The following is a 21,151-nucleotide window of genomic DNA, read 5'->3' on the forward strand; positions in this document are numbered from 1 at the left end:
GCTCGCGAGGAGTGCGTCCGCCTGCTCTCTGATGAAGTAGTGCCCACATGTGCGCCTTTGGAGGTCTCATGGGGAGAATGGTGGATACCATGGAAACCATGGTCCAGTAGAACACGGAGATGCGCGTAGACCTGCACTCCATCGCGGGAGTCATGGAGTTACTGCAGTGGCAATGCGAGGGGGAAAACGGGGCACCCTGATGTCCCTCCAGGTGCTCCTTCCCCTCAACAAGTCAGGCCAGGGCCCTCAGGCACCCGAAGGAAGGAGAGGCAGCAGCTGGACACCTCTGGGTCATCCACTGTAGAATCTCAGAGGCTGTCCTCTTCCTCCGAGACCCCTTTGCCTGTGAGCCCCTCAACCTCATCCTCTGTCACCGCAGAGGGAGTAGCCAACCCACGAGTGATTCTGAAGAGAGAAGTGCATTTGGCAGGGCTTTTCGGAGCCTCGTCCAAGCACGTTCACACGCACACAGATTCTTCCTGTATCACACTCATCTCAACGTCCTGAGTATTTTCAATATTGCCTGCTGAGGCTCACTTTCAGTTGTCCATCTGAGCTGACCTGCATCTCCGCCCACCCACTGACCACACTCCCATGCAGCACCCCATCTCGCCCACCACGACTCTCATTTCACTTTCGCTTTGGACAGCATGATGCTAATTCGGTTTTACTTTCGCTCCCCCGTCCTTTACCCTCCGCCAGTCACCCATTTCCTTTCCCCCATCACAGTTAACCTCCCCGGTATCACCTTTCGCCTCCCCTCCGTTACCTACCAGCCCCAACCTCACCCCCCTGTGACATCTCTTCCTCTCCCAGTCGATCCTGGACCTTCCTCTCCCACCCCCTCGACTATCATCTGTTGTGAGCATCAACGGTGACGTTCCAACCTCCGTGAGCTGCTTCACAGCAGAGCCATGTCCCTGAGAATCCACCCAGCATGACATGGACGTTCCTCCAGTGTGACACTGCTGTCGGACTCCAGCATCTTTTGCTCCTCGGATGGCCGCGATGTGAGGCAAGGCCCTGATGATAAGTCCCGACTCCTGCAGGTCACACTTGTCAGGGCGTGTTCTACACCGGCGGACGATCCAGCCAGGGGATGGGGAATGAGTCCAGTGGGCAGGCCTTATAATGATATGAGGTATTACAATGAGGTTCCCAATGTTCGATGGCAGGGAATGCGGCCCGCTGTCGATGGGCTGAGGGGACGATCACAAACTGGTTTCAAGACGTCATGACACCAATTTTTGGCCTTCTCGCCATTTTGCCCGCTCATGCCACCGAACACGTCTGATATGACGGAGGAAGTTGTTTACAGAACAACACTCAAAAGCCTGTCATATGTTTTGATTATTTTCCCTATCTCAGTGCTCTCAGATTGATGGGCAGTACAGCAGCAACAGAAACGACATAAGAAGAATGAAAAAAAAATAGCTTGCTCAGTACAGGACCTCAAAATGAAGACTATCATTATGTACATTAGCACTTCATGGTCCTGCAGCTTGTTTGTTTGTTTGCTAGGCAACAATCTCCTTTCTACTTACAAACTGTGGCGGTCCGGAGAATACACATTTGGGAACACCCGTATCCTTCAGCGTTAGAATCATACCTGAAGAACACATTTTTAAAAGGACAGAGTTAGTCTACCCAGCAGATTTAGGGAAGGAAGTCTATCATCCTTACCCAGTCCAACCTTCACTCGGTACAGCCCCATAACAGACCCAACATGATTGACATTCAACTCCCCTCTGAAATGGCCAATCAAGCAGCTTGCATCAAACAGCTACTAAAGGTAATCAGGGCTGCCTAAAACTAAATTAAAAAGAAATCCCATGTGCTCCCCCCCATTCCCCACCACATCCCCTGCCAAGTTCCCCACAGAACTCTCATAAACAGTCATAATGCAACTGCAGGATCGACCCACCACACGACCTTACGTTTCAGGTAATTCCACAAATGTTTCAGTTTTCAGTACAAGGATTCAGGGAACATTTCACAATTGTTAGATTCGCAACTCAAAAGTACTTCACAAATCCTTCTCTCGTTCTTTTTTTTAAAAAAAAAATAGGCTCAAAATCAAATAATGTTCAATCCAACGTCCATTTTCCTACCAGATAATCCTCCGACATTTGACCAATTCATCCTTGTCACAAAAATGTTGTCAAGGCGAGAAACCTTTAGCCTGTAAGTGAGAATGTTAACATTTCATGAGGAAAATCTCACATTCCCAAACATGATTCATTTGTGTGCCAGAACATTTGATAAGAGCAGAGAGAGAAACATCCTTACTTGTGTTCCTGCATCAGCCGCTGTGTCCCTTCTCCACAGTTAAAGAGATACCTGCAACATGTACAAGTAAAGGGTCATTAGAGGCCAAACCTGTTTTAATTCAATCTGCTTTCTCTTGTTGTACTCTAGCCTCTTCATCAGCAGAAACAAACCTCCTGTCTAACATGCAGCCGGTGGTCACTTTCCTTGCAAACACCATTGGAGTGCGAAACATGCCTCCATCTCACCAGCCTACAATAAGGTTGAATCAGGAAGCAGTTGGTGAAATCACAACGCTCCACCACTCAACTGTTTGTGCATGCTTTAAAACAAGGCTGTGATCTTTGTTGTGACTGCTGAACTTTACAAGACGATTAAGTTTTAAAATGTCCCTTTAAATCCAAAAGTGAATGAGAATTGGTGAAAGGATGTCATTGGAATTCGTGGTTAACACTTCAGTCCTAAGGAGTGCTCATGAAATCTCAGGTTTCCATGTGGAGAGAAACTCAAACTCAAACAAACTCCAGGAGTCTATGAGAAACCCACTGAGGTGCCAAGTGGTAGTTTTAGCACCTTTCACAGCTTAGAGGACAGAAGAAAAGCAGCTGCTGAGATGCAGGGACAAAAGGCTGTTGCTGTGGAGGAGGGGGGAAAAACATATGTTAAAGACTAAGGAGGATGCTTTTAGGTGTTCAGTTTACATTCAAAAGAATGGGAACAGACAGGACTCTTGAAGATTCAGGGTACGATAGTCATCAAGGTGCGCCTCGCTGGTAATAATCGGATCCAGGAAACTCAAGTGGACTGAAACCGTTGTCGAAGGACACAGGAAGTTTCAACCCGTCACGGTGGGGAGTGGTGAACCTCTGCTGGGAGCAACTTTGAGACTGTTCCTTTACTGCTACGTATCTGCCAGAAGAGTGGCATAGAGTAAACACATTTTGTAAGACATATTTCAGTCATGTTAGTTAGTGCGGAATTTACCTTTTTCTTCAGTTTGATATATCAGTTGCCTGTTATTTAATGTTTGATCTATGTTAATCTGAGTTTGTTTGTTACAGTAAAAGTCTTTAAAAATGACATCTTGTCCTTCAGTCATTTCCATTGGTCATCTGGGAAATTCATCTCTTTTTATAAGTAATCGGTTTCTATGGGGTTCATAACATTATGTTGTTACCAAGTGCACTGCTGACATCCAGTGGCAGAATAACAATGTTCCAATGGCTGTCATTTTTTAACATGCGGGGAGTTTTTTTTATAATATGCACCAGTGGTCTCGAAGCCCAGTTAATCAACCCCTGAAATCCATACAACTCAGGTGACATCTGTGACTCCGAACCCTAGCAATGCATCTTATTTGCTGGTTTGTCTTGCTTTAAATTTGTGCAGCTGCCTCATCGTTGGATAAAAGCTAAATCAGAATGGCAAGATTTGCACGTTAAAGGTTAGATAAACTTTATATGTTACCTGTGAGGTTCTCTAATATCTTCGCGACCCACAGGGAAAAACAGTTTGGATATACCTGAAGTAGAAATTCACCCACTAACAACAGTAACTACGCTTAACAAGTAACTTATCGGTTGTGAATCATTTTGGGACGTTCCAAGGACAAAAATGATACTAAATCACTGCAAGTCTTCTGACTTAATAACTAATGCTAGTGCAGCCTGTATTGTATAAAAAGAGCCTACAAAAAAAAAAGTCATCTTAGGGACCCAAATAAATCACACGATAAAATATACAAGAGGCACTCTGAAATTATGGTGACGAACCATGGACAGCTTTCGCTTAAAACACAGGACACAGGTTAGCGCAAAGTAGAACGGATTTTGAGAAAGAGATAGCACTGGTGGAATGGAGACCTCTTTACCCAGCATCCATAGCAGCAGAGAAACCAGTCTATCTCAGACCAGTTCTTTTGCTGCTATGAATGCTGGGTAATGAACTCCGCATTCTACATCTCAGTCCATACAAAGACCATTTAGAAAATAAGATCCCACGCAAAAAAAAAAACAATGCCAGGTACCCATAAGGGACAGGTTTCAAAAACTATTATTAGTTGTTAAACACCACTCAGCTCCAAGTGACTGTTTCTTTCCAGGCTAAACAGCCTGTTCTTGTTTTGTAACTGTCGTCAACAAACACATTTTCGCTCTCTTTTCTCTCTCATTTCAATTTGCAGCTCAAGTCCACATTGCTCTATTCCTCAAACCAGTGATACTTAAAGGGCAAACTCTCCTCTTACCCCAACTTCTGTCAGGGTTTCTGAATATGCTCTTTACATATCTGCTAGCCTGTCTCCAATTTTACACGAGCAATGGGAGCTTAAAACAAATGAATGCGTATTCATATTGCACCGTTATTTGCCTGATACCTGGGATTGAGGAGGGGGAGGGGGTGGGGGTGGGGGTGGGGTGGGTGAGGGGGTTGGAGAGGTTATCTTATGAGGAAAAGTTGTTCAGGCTGGGCCTGTATCCATTGGAGTTTGGAAGATTGAGAGGTGATCTTATTGAAACACATAATGGATACTGAAAAGATGCATCCCCTTGTGGGAGAGACTAGAACTAGGGGGACACAGTTTAAAAATAAGGGGTCTCCAATTTAAGACTCAGCCGAGAAGAAATTTTTTTCTCTGAGGGTTGTGGATCTTTGGAATTCTTTTCCCCGGAGAGCAGTGGAGGCAGGGTCAAGGAATATTTTTAAGGCAGATGTAGGTAGATTCTTGACTAACAAGGGAGTCAAAGTTTATCAGGGAGTGGATGGGAATGTGGAATTGAGGTCACAATCAGGTCAGCCATTATTATTGAATGGCGGGGCAGGCTTGAGGGGGCCGAATGGCCTACTCTTGATTCCTAATTCATGTGTATGTTCATGTTTCCTAAACTCAGATGCCCCAAAGCATTTTAATTATGTACCTTTTTTAAAAAAAAAAGATAATCAGTGTTAGTGAACTGCCAACTGCCACCACAAGAAGTTATGGTGACTGAGGGATAAATATTGGCCAGGGCACCGGGAAATCCACACCCCTCTCCCCTCCTGGGGTCTTCTTTGAAACGTGCCACAGAATCCTTTTAAGGGAGTTTCGTATAGATGCATTTAGGGGGAAACTGCACTCGCATATGAGGAAAAAGGGAATAGAGGGCTATTATGAGAGATTTAGATGAGGAAAGAGGGGAGGAGGCTCCAGCGGAGCATAAATACCAGCATGAACTGGGTGGGCCAAATGGCCTGCCTATGTAACATCTCAGCTATGCAACAGCACCCATCCCTCAGTACTACACTGTAATGTCAGTCTGGAGTAAGGCTTGAACCAATGACCTTCCAACTCAAGAGGTGAGAGTGCTACCACTGAGCCAAGAATGACACCGAGGTCAGAATGGAAATGCGTAATTGAAATATTAGAACAGTGGCAGAGAGGTGGGGGGTGGGGAACGCAATAGCTGATGGAAGTAATAAATACAGAAAATGCTGGAAAAACTCTGGCAGCATCCACGAAAAGAGAAACAGGGCTAGCGTCGAGTCGAATATGGCTCTTCTTTGGAACCGCAGAGACGGAGAAATGTGATGGGTTTTATGCTGTTGAAAACAAAACCACCACGTTTTTACCTCTCTCCAGTCCCAAAGAAGTCACCTTGGACTCGAAATGTTCTCTCTCCACAGGTGCTGCCAGACCTGCTGAGTTTTTCCAGCTTTTCCTGTTTTTATTTCAGAATTCCAGCATCCGCAGTATTTCGCTTTTATTTTATTTAGCCGATGGGAAGTATGCTGACAATGTTGAAAAGCCAAGTGAGGCTGTGACAGGCACGTCACACACCTGGGCTCCTCCTTTTAGCCTCAAGTGGAAGTGGAACTTTAGCAGATGTACAAGAATATCCACGACCTAAAGGCTTTGTCCATTCAGTGCTTTCTAAGTGAAGATCTTTAATTTATAAGAAACCCTGGCAGCTTTGCTCAAGAAGCCTCAGCTTCTTGATAAAAGATTATCGTCATTTTTTTTTAAAGGTATGTAATTAAAATGCTTTTGGGCATCTGAGTTTAGGAAACATGAACATACACATGAATTAGGAGTCAAGAGTAGGCCATTCGGCCCCTCAAGCCTGCCCCGCCATTCAATAATAATGGCTGACCTGATTGTGGCCTCAATTCCACATAGATACAGATCAAGATGTCCTGGGAAATCAAAGACGATGGCATTTCAACTCATCTTTGAGCTAGTTCAACTGTTAATATTTTATACGGCTACTGAGAGGCATGTGTTTTTGCTCACAAGAGCAGGGGCTGTTCTGGCAATAGTTTCAATCTGAGACACTTAACATGAGAGCACTTTATGCCAGGCGCGTGGGATAAGCAGCCATTTTATTTTTTTCCCCCCAAGCACCTGAGAGAGGCAGCCTCCTTTCCTACACAACCAGTTTCCTAAACACCTTTTCGGAAGGGAAGGGGGTAGATGATAATCGCGACTTAAAAATTTGAGCATCACTTAGCAAAAAGAGCTTTTAGGTCACCAATTTTTAGGTTCGCCAACATCATTCCAGTCAAAGAAGTTCAGAAGTCCAGTACCCTTGGCCTTGCTCCAAGAAGGCATCAAACCGATGCCCTGGCAACACAGGGTCAGAATCTCCTCAGAAACTGCAAATATCAACATCTTAAAGGGAGAGTACTGGAGAAAAATAGCCAATTCATAAGTTGCCTATCTATTCCAGCCAACAGAACAACCTTAGAAATATACAACACCTTCAGCAAAGTAAAAATGTGGAATATTGCTTTACAGGGAGCGGAATCAGGAAAACTGAGAATGAGCCAAAGGAGGAGGCATTAGGACAGACTGCTTGATTAAAGATGTTGCCTTTAAGGGGGAGGTTTAAAGGAGGAGATGTTTAAAGAGGGAATTCCAAACCTTAGGGCCTAGGCAGCTGAAAGTACAACTGCTCATGGTTCAGTCAGAAATAAGGAATCGACAAGATGCCAGATTTGAAAGAATGGGAATATCTCAAGAGTTGTAGGTCTGGACGAGGTTACAGGGATAGGCAGAGGCAAGGCCAAGGAAGGATTTGAAAATAAAGGAAGAGAATTTTAAAATGGAGGCATTCAGTGACCAGGAGCCAATGTGGGTCAGCAAGCACAGGGGTGACAGGTGAACAGAATGAGGACACAGGCGGCAGACGTTTGAGTGAACTTAACTTTACGGATGGTAGAAGGTGGGAAAATGGTCAGGATAGCACTGGATTAGGCAAGTCTTGTGGTAACAAAAGTGTTTTAGTGCTTCAGCTTCAGTTAGGCTAAGGCAGGGGTAGAGAGGGGCAAAATTACAGAGGTGAAAGGTGGTCTTGGTGATGAAGAGGATATACCATGACATGCTTAGCCATCTGGAGAAACAGATGTCTGGCCATGGGTTTCTGTTGAGAAAGTTGCCTGATGGCCTCATGATGAATGCTTTGCTGAGCTCCAAGACTAAATGATTAGCTCACCAGGGGTCTGTTTTCACAGGGTGCAGTGGGGTGTCTGCTTTAATTGACTGACACCTTTATGAAGTCATGCAACAAGCTATCATCCGCATTTCAAAACTTCAATTCTTATATGGCTCACCGGCTGTGTACAAAGTGCATACAGGGCAAGTGAGCATGGCAGACATGGTTTAAAAAGATACCTTTCAAAAGGTTCCTGAATCCAGACTCTGGTTCTGAGGGGCCTTGAACCATGTGTCAAGAAACTGACCTGAGCCCAAAAAAATTGCAAGGGACGTCCACCCTGCGATTGAACCGGCCAGATCGGGAGTTCAGGGTGTGAGCTTGCTCACCGCACCCATATCCTATGCCCGTAAAAACTGCCGGCATTGGGAATGGGGGGGCGGGGAAGGCAGGAATCCAGTCCAACCTGCCTAAAGGCCTCTGGAATTGGCCCAAGTCCATAAAAACCTTAAGATAAAAGCAAAATACTGCAGATGCTGGAAATCTGAAACAAAAACAGAAAATGCTGGAAAAACTCAGCGGGTCTGACAGCATCTGTGGAGAGAGAAACAGAGTTAACGTTTCGAGTCTGTATGACCCTTCTCCAGAGCTAAAGAGAAGTAGAAATGTGATGAAATTTATACTGTTTAAGGGGGGGTGGAGCAGGTGAAGCTGGATAGAAGGTCAGCGATAGGTGGGGGCTAAGGAGAGATTGACAAGGATGTCATGGACAAAAAGACAAAGGGAGTGTTAATGGTAGTGGTAAGGGCTAAAGGAGGTGCTGATAGTGGCATAAGGGTAAGAAAGCAGAATGTGTTAATAGAACAAGGGTCAGCACAGCGCTCTGTGAAAGAACAACATGGAACAAGCAACAGATAGCCCTTTTAGGGGTGGAGCGGTGAGGGAGGGGCAAGTAGCTGGAGAAAAAGGGATGTAAAAAGGGTATAAAACAACAAATAAATGAATAAAAGGAAGCAGATAAAAAATAAAAATAAATTTTAAAGGAGGGATTAAAAAAGGGGCGAGGATAGAGGAGAGATTCATGGTCTGAAGTTGTTGAACTTAATGTTAAGTCCAGAAGGCTGTAAAGTGCCTAGTCGGAAGATGAGGTGCTGTTCCTCCAGTTTGCATTGAGCTTCACTGGAACATTGCAGCAGGCCAAGGACGGACATGTAGGCATGAGAGCAGGGTGGTGTGTTGAAATGGCAAGCGACAGGGAGGTCTGGGTCATGCGTGTGGACCGAGTGAAGGTGTTTAGTAAAGCGGTTACCCAGTCTGCGTTTGGCCTCTCCAACGTAGAGGAGACTGCATTGGGAGCAGCGAATGCAGTAGACTAAATTGAGGGAAGTGCAAGTGAAATGCTGCTTCACTTGAAAGGAGTGTTTGGGCCCTCAGACAGCGAGGAGGGAGGAGATAAAGGGGCAAGTGTTGCAACTTCTGCAATTGCATGGGAATGTGCCGTGGGAGGGGGATGAGGAGTTGGGGATGTGTAGGAGTGGACCAGAGTATCCTGGAGGGAACGGTCCCTACGGAATGCCGACCAGGGGGGCAGGGGATGGTGGCGGCAGTGAGAGGAAGACGTGTTTGGTGGTGGCATCATGCTGGAGTTGGCAGAGGATGATCTTTGAATGCGGAGGTTGGTGTGGTGCAAAGTGAGGACAAGGGGGACCCTCTCATGGTTCTGGGAGGGAGAGGAAGGTGTGAGGGCAGAGGCCTGGGAGATGGGCCGGACACGGTTGAGGACCCTGTCAACCACCATGGGTGGGAAACCTCGGTTAAGGAAGAAGGAAGACATGTCAGAGGAACTGTTTTGGAAAGTGGCATCATCAGAACAGATGCAACGGAGGCAAAGGAACTGAGAGAATGGGATGGAGTCCTTACAGGAAGCGGGGTGTGAGGAGCTGTAGTCGAGGTAGCTGTGGGAGTTGGCGGGCTTGTAATGAATATTGGTGGACAGTCTATCACCAGAAATGGAAATAGAGAGGTCAAGGAAGGAAAGGGAAGTATCAAAGATGAAGGTGATAGAGGGGTGGAAATTGGAAACAAAATTGATAATTTTTCCCAGGTCCAGACAAGAGCACGAAGCGGCATCAATACAATCACTGATGTACCATAAAAAGAGTTGTGGGAGGGGGCCTGAGCAGGACTGGAACCAGCAATGTTCCACATACCCCATAAAGAGACAGGCATAACTGGGGCCTCTGCAGTACCCATAGCCACACCTTTAATTTAGAGGAGTGACATTAAGGGAAGAAAGCACAATGCGTTAATAGCAGAACAAAGGTTAGGACTTTGTGAAAGAACAACATGGAACAAGTAACAGATGGCCCTTTTGGCTGCGGGGGTTGGGGGGCAGGGGTTGGGGAAATCCGTTCCAAATGTGATCTCCTCCACTTTGGGGTGACCAAATTCAGACTGGGTGACCATTTTGTAGAACATAGAAACATAAAAAATAGAAGCAGGAGTAGGCCATTCGGCCCTTCGAGCCTGCTCCATCATTCATTATGAACATGGCTGATCATCCAACTCAATAGCCTGCTCCTGCTTTCTCCCCGTACCCTTTGATCCCTTTCGCCCCAAGAACTATATCTAACTCCTTCCTGAAAACATACAATGTTTTGGCCTCAACTACTTTCTGTGGTAGCGAACACCTTCAGTCTGTCCACAAGCATGGCTCATACCCTCCTGTCACTTACCATTTCAACACACCATCCTGCTCTCTTGCCCACATGTCCGTCCTTGGCCTACTGCAATGCTCCAGTGAAGCCCAACACTTCATCCTCTGTTAGGCACTTTACAGCCTTCCGGACTTAACATCGAATTCAACAACTTCAGACCATGAACCTCTCCTCTATCTTCACCACTGTTTTAAACTTTATTTTTATTCATTTATTCATATTTTATCCCCTTTATCTATCTTTTTCCCCCCAACCACAGATCCCTCCCCCTGACCCACCCCAAAAGAGCCATCTGCTCCTTGTTCCATATTGTTCTTTCAGAGTGGTTACCCTTGTTCCGCTATTGACATATTCCAATTTCTTACCTTTAAGCCACTATCAAGCACCTCCTTTAGCCACAACCATTAACACTCCCTTTATCTTTTTGTCTATGACATCCTTGTCAATCCCTCCTTAGCCCCCACTTATCGCTGACCTTCTATCCAGCTTCACCTGCTCTAACCACCGCCCCCCCCTTAAACAGTATAAATTTCGTCACATTTGTACTTCTCTTTAGGGTCATACAGACTTGGGAGCGTGAACTGTTTCTCTCTCCACAGATACTGTCAGACCTTTTCCAGCATTTTGTTTCTAATCGATGAAAACCCTGCCCATTTCCCCTCTCAGCCAGGCCTGCAGAGTATTTTCCAGCATTAGGTCCTGTTCTTATTTCAGGTGGCCTGCATCTGCTGTATTTCACTTTAACGTTTTAAGGGAGTTTGGCAATTGTATACATTTCACAGGGAGTCACAGAACCAGGATACACATGGGGAGGAATCACAGGAGGTCCACATAGAGCAAAAAGGAAATAAAGTGCAACAAGATGTGTCATTATTTACCTATTGTATTCAGAGAAGACATAGAGGGAGGCAGCAGCTTCCCTACTCCCAGACCCCACTACCTGTAGGTAGACGGTAGAAGGTCCATGAGCGTCCAATCGCTTCCTCTTCTCCCTGGACTTGATGTGCCTCAGGGTGTCCTTGGGAGGCTTCTCCCTCCTGCAGGAGAGGGTCCTGCGGTCCCCGGCCGGGCAGAGGGACATGCTGGGGCCGGGGGGGAGCCGCAGGGGAGAGGCAGGGGGTGCGGGGAGGGCGAGGTTCCAGCAGGAGCGATGCTGCAGCCCCCGGCGAGCCAGCCTCTGCAGCCCGACCAGCAACATGCAACCCGGCAAGTCAGGAGCTGTCACCTCTCTGCATGCTCTCTGTCTGTGTCTGCATGCTCTGTCTGGCTCTCTCTCTCTGCTCAATATTCTTCCGTCGCTGCTTCTGACAACTTCTGGTGCTGAATCCCCGCCCCGGAGATGCAGAGCAAAGGAACTTCCGCAATGCCTACAGAGAATTGGGGAGGGAAGGAGGGTAAAGGGGAAATACCCAAGCATTTAAACTCACACTTGCATCCTCCTCATGAGTCAGAGTCAGGTGTGCAAAGCGTTGCGGAGTGTCAGCAATTGACCATTCATTGCAAGTCACAGTGTGAGCAATGCCAGTGCTAACCTCTGCAAAGTAAACTGGCCCTAATAAACCAAAGGCAGAGAGTGCAAACAAGCTGAACTGTTTCACACACACACAGAGAGAGAGAGAGAGAAATACTGCCAATGCTGGAAATCTGAAACAAAAACAGAAAATGCTGGAAAAACTCATTGGGTCTAACTTTTCTCTCTCTCTCTCTCTTTCCACAGATGCTGTTAGACCTGACTCAGCTGAGTTGTTCTTTGCTGAGTTGTTCTTTGCCAAGAGAGCTGACGGAAGGGAAAAAAAAGCAGTGAATTGGGAAATTCTGCTTCGAAAAATGGTCTTGCATACTTTAGAATGGAACTCCAGTCTGGACCAGTCATTTCCCAAGTTTTACTGCTTTTATTACCTTCTGGGGCCTGCTAGCCACTGTATGGAAGGGGGCTGAATGGCCTCCTCCATACTGTAACCATTTTTATGTAACAGTCCTGTAACTATTTACACGCACAAATATTTGTAACCCTTTGATAATAAGGGGCAATCCAGACGGTTTTGTGAGCTACAACAAAATACTGGAAAAACTCAGCGGGTCTAACTGGGTTTTTTTTTCTTTCCGCAGATGCTGTTAGACCCACTGAATTTTTGCAGCATTTTCTGTTTTAGCTCCCAAAACTGTCTCGATTGCTCCTTATTATCAAAGGGTTACAAATATTTGTGTGTGAAAATAACAGAGCGTTAAGATGGTTACAGTGTGGAGGAGGCCATTCAGCCTCCTTCCATACTGTGGCTAGTAGGCCCCAGAAGGAAAACTAAACACCAAAACTTGGGAAATGACTGGTCCAAATTGGAACAAAAACAAAAATGCCTGGAAAAACTCAGCAGGTCCGACAGCATCTGCGGAGAGGAATACAGTTAACGTTTCGAGTCCGTATGACTCTGGAGTTCCGTTTTAAAGTATACAGGACCAGCTTCGGATCAGAACCGGTCATTTCCCAATTCACTGCTTTTTCCTTCCGTCGGGTCTCTGCTAGAACAACTCAGCTGAGTCCCACTCCCTTTTCCCTGTTGAGTTTTTTTCTCTTCAGATAATTATCCAACCTCCAGTTGGAAGCCACAATTGAATCCACCTCCACCACACTCTCAGGCAGTTCATCCAGATCCTAACCACATACAGCTTGAAAAAGGTTTTATCTCATGCCCCCATTGGGGTTTTGTTTGCTATTCACCTTAAACTGGTGACCTCTGCTTCTCGACCCTTCTGCTAATGATAGGAGTGGGGACTTTTGAACAAGTATTCAATGGAAACCAGACCTCAAAAGCACTATTTTATTTTGTGGTCTGAAACTGTACATAACAGTAGCGGTCAGTAATGCATATCACATTTAGAAGACCAAACTGCCTCAATATTGTGTCTGTCTCTGTTTCTGACTCCATAATATGCAAGGAGCTTACTTGGATTGAGGCTATGGCTGTTTAACTATTTAAAATTAGTCATTTTTTCAATTTGTTCGTCGTATTAGGGAGGGTAAGGTGAATCGGCATCATTGAAACAAAACTTAACAATTGAGATAAAATAAAAACAGACCCCCCTTCCCCACCGACTCTCCCCCTCACCCCCAGCCCTCCTGTGTCTCCTCCCCCCACCCCACCGCCACCCCTCCTCACCCCCACCCCTCCTGTGTCTCCTCTCACCCCTCCCACCCCCCCCAGAAGAAAGCTGGAAATGCTCAACAGGTCAGACAGCATCTGTGGAGAGAAACAGATTGAATGGGTGGAATCTTCTGCTCTCCCTGCTGGCCAGCGAGGATGCAGGAAGGGCATTTAATTAGACGAGCGGTGAAGTACCAGAATCCCACCATCACCCCGCCTCTGCCAGTATTAAGTTCTGGGTGTGAAGGCCACGGTTGACCTTTCCGGCTTGCCATCTATTGAGGCCCTTAAGTGGCCAATTAATGACTATTTAAGGGCCTCATCCCATTGTCACTGGCTGTAACCCATCTACAGATGGTTTGTTGCCATGCAGTGTGCATGGCAGTTTGTTACGTCTGGTGGGTCCCTCTATCAAAGGCACTCGGTGCCTGATCGAGGGACTGGACATGAGGAAACGGGGTGGTGGGGGGCCACTGAGAACCATTCCCCTGCCCTTTCTGCTGACACCCCTTTCACCCCGTGACCCCCCACACCGCAAAAACCTGCTTCCACTCCACTCCCCTCCCCGCGTTACTGACCTGTGGCCTGGGTCACTCCGCATCCTGGACATCGGTGCCGGTCCTTCTGGCAGCAGCCACGGCCCCTGATTGGGGTCTTGATTCCAGGGGAAGGCAGGCCGCTGGCCTTGACTCTGCCTGGTCGGCTTGTGGTTCAACGGGCCTTCCCGAAAAAAGGCAGCGCAGGTTCTCTCACCGACTCTTCAGCCAGCAGGCGAGACACCCGGAGCCCCAACAAAACTCTGCCCAACGTTTCAATCTATCAACCTTCCATCAGAGCGGAGGAAAGATGAAAAATGTCAGAGGTTTTGAGCAAGTGAAAAGGAGGAGGGGGAACAAAAGGGAAGGGTGGAGGGCAGGAGGGATTGAATGAAAAAGGCTGTGATGGTACAAAAGGAAGGAGTGGTAATGGGCAAAGTAAAGAAACAAAAGATATGTTTAGATGAAGTGTGAACAGCTGGATAGCAGCTGTCCAAATGCAAAGTAAAGGAATAAATAAACCAGAAAAAAAACCAAACCGGCAAAACTAAACAAAGTGGAGGCAGCCATTATAATTCAAAATTGGTTGAACTCAGTGTTGAGTCCAGAAGGCTGTAAAGTGCCAAGATGAAAGATGAGGTGCTGTTCCCCGAGCTGGCCTTAAGATTCACAGGAACACTGCAGCAGGTCAAGGGCAGAAAGGTCAGAGTGGGAGTAAGGTGGAGAATTGAAAGGACAGGCAATAGGAAGCTCAGGGCCATGTTTAAGGACCGAGTGGGGGTGTTCCGCAAAGCGGTCACCTGTTTGGTCTCCCCAGTGTAGAGGAGATCTCATTGCAAGCAGCGAATGCAGTACATTAAATTGAAAGAAATACAAGTAAATCACTGTTTCACCGGGAAGGAGCGTTTGGAGCCTTGGATGGTAAGGGAAGAGGTAAAATGACAGGTGCTGCATCTCTTGTGCTTGGATGGAAAGGTGCTGGAGGGAAGAGAGAGGTTGTTAGGGGTGACTTAGGATTGGGCCAGTAAGTTGTGGATGGAGCTTCCTCTTCAGAATGTTGTAAAAGGAGGGCAGGGGAAGACATGTTTGGTATTGGCATCTTATTGAAGATGATAGAAATGGCAGAGGATGACTCATTGAATACAGAGGCAGTTTGGGGTGAAAGTTGTAGAAATGGAATTCTGTCATGGTTCTGGGAGTGAGGGGAAGGGGTGAGGGCGGAGGTGCATGAAATATATCGGACATGGTGGAGGGTCCTGTCAATCACGCTGTGGTGGAGGGGAATCCTGGGTCGCAGAAGAAGGAAGACATAGTGGAAGCCTTGCATGGAAGGTTGCATTTTCTGAACAGTTACGATGGAGACGGAGAAACTGGGCGAATGGAATAGAGTCCTCAGATGAAGCGAGGTGTGAGGAAGTGTGGTCAAGGCGGCTGCGTGAGTCTGTGGGCTTGTACTGAACATTAGTCTATCCCCAGAAATGAAAGCAAGTAAGTTAAGGGAGAGCAGGGAAAAGTCCGATTTGGACCAGGTGAAGGTGGGAGGGCGGAAATTGGAAACACAGACAATTAAATTGTTCCAGTTCATGTCGAGAGCAGGAAGTGGGACTGATACAGTCATCAATGTACCGATAAAAAAGATTAGAGAGGGGTGTCTGAGTAGGACTGGAACAATGAATGTTCCACATATCCCACAAAAAGGCAGGCATAACTGGGACACATGCTGGTATCCATATCAACACACCACATACTTCCAACCAATAATGCCAACAATGGGCCGTAACTTGCTCGGAGTGGCAATCAGTGTTGGATTGCCACTCTGTGCCCACTTACCTATGCAAAATTTCTTCCATGCCCTTCTCACCCGGCCTCCCAACCCAGGCCAGGCGAGATCCAGGCAGCACAGCTGTCTCCAAGGTCAAATGTCAAAGTGCAGCACCGTGGGATTGAAGGAGGACGCACCCCCTTTTTTTACAGCACAAGCTGCCGTAAAGCAGGTAAGTTTAAAGGTCCCATTGAAGTTGACAGGCTAGGGAGAAGGCAAGTGCCTGAGGTAAGTTAAAAGGATTTGGGGAAGCGGGGGTGCTCGGAGGCCGGGTGGGGATGGGAGGAGGAGGTCGGACATCAGCAGGCCGGACATTCGGGGAGTTGGGAGGGTCACCCATTCGGGGGTGTGGGGGGATGGGGGCGTCAGACATCATCAGGTGGGAGTGGGGGTGGTCGGACATTCGGGGGTTGGAATTTTAGGAGTGTGGGTCGGACATGGGGAGGGTGGGGGATCAGGTCGGAAGGTAAGAGTCGGGCCCGGGGGAGGGGGGTGTCGGGTGAGGACTCCCGTGCGGGTGGGGGGATTCCCATGGGGGGTCGGCGGGTGGGGAATACTGTGGGGGGGTGTGGTTAGTCAGGGGTGAGGAAGGCCCTGGAGTGGGGAGGGCCGAGGCTGTTGGGGGAGTCCCATGAGGGGATCGGTCTGGATCTTCACAGTAGTTACCCAGAAGTTAGAAGAGGTTTTAATTCTTCTAATTTTATTTGGGTAGCTATCGGTATAACCCTGGCAGAACCATCCCAAGTTTGCGATTTAAGCCACTTTTTTGGATGGTTCCCAGCACAGCGCTATTGTCCAGAGGAAGTGTGCACAACTGCCATGCAAATCCTTACCTGGGAACTCCCCAGATGGATTCCCCATCACATCTTTGGGGTACCCCCCAAAATCCGACAATGGGAAGCTCGGAGGTTATGGCCCAGTCTGTCTTTTCCTCTTTTAGATACTGATCAACCTGTTATGCACTTCAGACATATTCCGTCTTTGAAAACTCATTATGCAAGAATCTGGAAATGACTTTTAATAGAAACAGTGAACAAATGCTTGAAGCATTCACATGACAGCCCTCCATTTACTATATTAGTGTTAACCCACCTCTGTGAACAAAACAGAGAATGTCATCAGTGACAAATATGAGGCTCGAAGGAGTCGGATATTGTGGATTGGCACCAGATGTGAGGGACTGAGGGGAATCAGGTGTTTTAGGAGGAAGGGTGGCCAATTACGGAGGTTGAATGCCAGGTATTTTAAAGGTAAGTTCAGTAGACCGGGGAAGCACTCTTTCTCTTCCTAGCACGGGGATTATGCCACTTACCTCATTGATCCAGCCCTGCCCACCTCCTTACTTATGCCAGGACCCCTGAAAGGCCCAGAAAACTCGATCTCTAGGTGTTTATCTACTTGATTGGAACCCCGTCCACCACCTTAAACATTCACTCCCTCCACCAGCAATGCTAAGTGCCAACAATGTATCCTATGTAAGCAAGATGTGCGGCAGTAACTCACCACGGCTCCTTCAACAGTGCCTTCCAAACCTGCAACCTCTACCACCTAGAAGGCCAAGCGTAGCAGACACATGGGAACACACCAGCACCTGCAAGTTCCTCTCCAAACCACTCACCATCCTGACTTTGAAATATATCGCCGTTCCTTCACTGTCGCTGTGTCAAAATCCTGGAACTCCCTTCCTAGCAGCACTGTGGGTGTACCTACACCAAATGGACTGCAACGGTTCAAGAAGGCGGCTCACCACCACCTTCTCAAGGGCAATTAGGCATGAGCTGCTCATATGCACAGTAACCACATGTGCGGTGAGTGTCTGCAGCTCCAGGAGCTTTGGCTCAGAGCTGATAAGTTGGAATCCAAGCTTCAGACACTGCGATGCATCAGGGAGAGGGAAAGTTACCCAGACATTTTGCTCCAGGAAGCAGCCACACCCCTTAGGCTAGGCACTTCAGATTTGGTCTATGATCAGGGACAGGAGGATGTAACTTCGAGTGAGACAGGTATGGGGATTCAGAAGGTAGCACTGGAGAGCCTCAGCCCTTGCAATTGTCCAACAGGTTTGATGTTCTTGCAGGCTATGTGGCCAAGAGTGGGGACCGCAGGAAGGATGAGCAAACTGACCACAGTGCCATGGTACAGGAGGTTATACAAGTGGGGTCAGTAAAAAGGAATTTGTTGTAGATAAGAGACACTATAGTTAGGAGGATAGTTCCTTCTCTCTGTAGTCGGGAGTCTGAGTCCCAAAGATTGCATTGCCTGCCTGGTGCAAGGGTTAAGGATATCTCCTCTGGGCTGGAGAGGAACTTGGGATGGGAGGAGATGTGTCCAGTTGTGTTAGTCCATATGGTTACCAACGACATAGGCAGGACTAGGTTCTGCTGACGGAGCATGAGAAGCTAGGGGTACAAATTAAAAAGCAAAATTACAGAGGTAAAGCGGGCACTTAGTAGAGTGCATACTTCCTCCACATTGTATTAACTCAATGTTATTACAATTACACAGCTCTTCCTGTAGGCTTTTCCCTATGTAACTACAAAGCTGAAAAAATAAATCTTTTTATTAGGAGATTCCATCTTACTGAGGAGGCTTCAGGCCAATCCACATCCAACAATCTGCTCTGAAAACTCTGCTCACATTTTGACAGCTGTGACAAACTCCACCACAGCAGCTGATACAATCTGGGGTCTTTTCGAGTCAAAACAATTAACTAAATTAACAATAACAAGGGAGAAATCAAGCACAGCCCCTAATTCAGGTCAGCTGTAAAACCAAGGACAAAGTTTAAAGGAAACTTACAAACATTAAACCAAAATGTGGTTAAAGGGGTCAACAAAACACCCCAGTCCCCGCGGTGCCCACCGGGCACGGATGGCCTCGATGGTGCCGGCAGACACCGCGTGCTCCCTCTCCAGGGACATCCGGCCGCGAACATAGCCACGGAAGAGGGACAAACAATCGGGCGGGACTCCCCCCTCGACGCCCACTGCCTGGACCTGTTAATGGCCAACCTGGCCAGGCCCAGGAGCAGGTTCATGAGGAGGTCCTCCTCCTTCCCGACCCCCTTCCGCACCGGGTGTCCGTAGATCAGGAGCGTGGGACTGAAGTGCAAACAAAACAGCAACAGAAGGTTTTTTAAATAACTAAAAAGGGAGTGCAGCCTATAACACCCTATATAAACGTGGTCCACGGACTCCACAAGACCGCAAAAAAGGCAGGTGTCTTGGGAGTCCATGAACCTACACATTCTACGGTTGTATGGGACTGCTGCGTGCAACACCCTCCAACCCAGGTCCCCGATAGAAAGTGGGAGGACACCTCCGTAGAGGGCTGGGGTGGTGTAGTGGTACTGGACTAGTGATCCAGGTGCTCCAGACTAATGCTCTGGGGGCATGGGTTCAAATCCCACCACAGCAGCTGGTGGAATTTAAATTCAATTAATTAAATCTGGAATATAAAGCTAGCCTCAGTAATGGTGACCATGACAACTATCATTGATTGTTGTAAAAACCCATCTGCTTCACTAATGTCCTCTAGGGAAGGAAATCTGCTGGCCTTACCTAGTCTGGCCAAATGTGATTCCAGGCCTACAGCAATATGGTTGACTCTTAACTGCCCTGTGAAAAATGGCCAGCAAGCCACTCAGGGATGAGCAACAAATTGCCAGCTTAGCCCACATCCCATGTACGAATATATATACATATGAAACAAACAACATTTTAAACAAAGCAATAAAAAAACTCTGGAAAAGTCCCAGTAGATCGGAAAACCACAAGAGTAAGATCTCTGTTCAAGAAACGAGGAAAACAAAAAGCAGAAAATTATAGGTCCATTAGCCTAACATCTTGTCTTTGGAAAATGTTTGAATCCATTTTAAAGGAAACCATTGCAAGACATTTAGAAAATCATAATACATTCAAGCAGAGTCAACGTGTTTTCATGATATTGAAATCATGCTTGACAAATGTTTCAGAGCTTTTTGAGGTTGTAACAAGCAGGTGAATAAGTTATGTTTTGAAAGTCCTTTGAAGATGGAAGCCACAACAGACAGCTGTCTCCACAGGCGATTGTTTAAACATTGTTGAACAGTGTTACCTCAGAATCAGTCACCAAGAGAGTCATTAACAATTCGGGGATGCCTTGGACCACAAATGAATCTTCCAAAGGTGTGAAAACTCAGGTTTCCTTTGATCCCAACAGGAAAAGCGTCTTCAAAAGACTGCAATTTAATTAATTTCGTGGAACAATGACTCATTTAAATTAACACATCAGCCAATTTTATGTTTTTGAACTGTATGGAGGAGGCTGTGGGAAGCCATTGTGCGTGGCAGTGCGCAGAGAACCCAGAACACCTCAAGAAGACAGTTTCAGCCCAAGCTCTAAACTGAACTCACTGTGAACTGCATGTGAGAGCTGGGTTTCTGTCTGCCACCGGGAGTCACAAAGGAAGTTGTCCAGAAAGCATCAGCGTTTGCTGAAAAGGGAATCCAGGCTGCCTTCAGGCGCTGTACCCGATGGCGCTGCCGGGGTGAAAGAACTGCTGGCTATTTGATTGACCGACAGATTTCTGATGCGGATTGGGAGTCTTACCCTGAGCCACTTAAGCCCCCTCCAAGTGTTAAATTGCTGTGGAGCAGCCCACTGGACTACAGGCAGGTTTCCCATCGAGGGTGTGGGCCGATGGTTGGGAACCCAGTGATATGTAAAACCTTGCCCATTATGTCTGAAACACTTTGAGATGTTTAATTACAATAAGGTACTATAATAACGTGAGCATTTCTTTGTTTACACGACCACTTGTCACTGATTTTGCTTCTTAAATGAAATGAAGCTACCTCATTGCAAAAAGGAGTCTGGCCAGCAGAGAGCAAACTGTGCAACCTAGCCTTCCTCGGTAGAGGATATGAAGGAGTGTGCTATTACTGCCTTTGCCAGTGGATGGAGCCTGCCTGAAACTTATTCACTGAGACAGCATTGCAATGTCTATTGCGATGTGAACTCACAGCTGTGACAGCCAGAATTGCACTAAAATAAAGCACCAGCTTTTCACCCCGTTGGTCTCCACACTCCTCCAGCTGTCACAATATGGGCCCTGCCCCAACTCCCTCCATTAGTCTTTGTCGCAAAAGCTAGTTTTCACAAGCCAACCCCTGGCTAGTGATCTGAAACTTTACAGCCCCATGCATGACATTCATCATATCAGCATTGACACAGGATTGACAAATAACATTTTGCTGCAATATCTTGAATTAGGGAACGC

The 21,151-nt window shown here is 47.0% G+C and overlaps 1 protein-coding gene across 2 annotated transcripts in view; it reads right to left on the reverse strand.

Moving 5' to 3' along the window:
- elac2 (elaC ribonuclease Z 2) overlaps positions 1–11,687 on the reverse strand; it is a 72,281-nt gene extending 60,594 nt beyond the window's left edge. Inside the window, exons 1-4 of one of the 2 annotated variants that reach the window (XM_078570708.1) lie at positions 11,272–11,687; positions 2,290–2,340; positions 2,112–2,182; positions 1,545–1,609 (exon numbers count right to left, since the gene is read on the reverse strand). In XM_078570708.1, the coding sequence (XP_078426834.1) occupies positions 1,545–1,609; positions 2,112–2,182; positions 2,290–2,340; positions 11,272–11,591 (507 nt within the window). In that variant the 5' untranslated portion in view covers positions 11,592–11,687. The remainder of the gene's footprint in view (positions 1–1,544; positions 1,610–2,111; positions 2,183–2,289; positions 2,341–11,271) is intronic. The other variant, XM_078570709.1, reaches the window with a different exon arrangement.
- Positions 11,688–21,151: the final 9,464 nt, after the last annotated feature.

This window comes from Cetorhinus maximus, chromosome 24, assembly GCF_964194155.1.
Source record: "Cetorhinus maximus chromosome 24, sCetMax3.hap1.1, whole genome shotgun sequence".
In the NCBI taxonomy this organism is placed as follows: domain Eukaryota; kingdom Metazoa; phylum Chordata; class Chondrichthyes; order Lamniformes; family Cetorhinidae; genus Cetorhinus; species Cetorhinus maximus.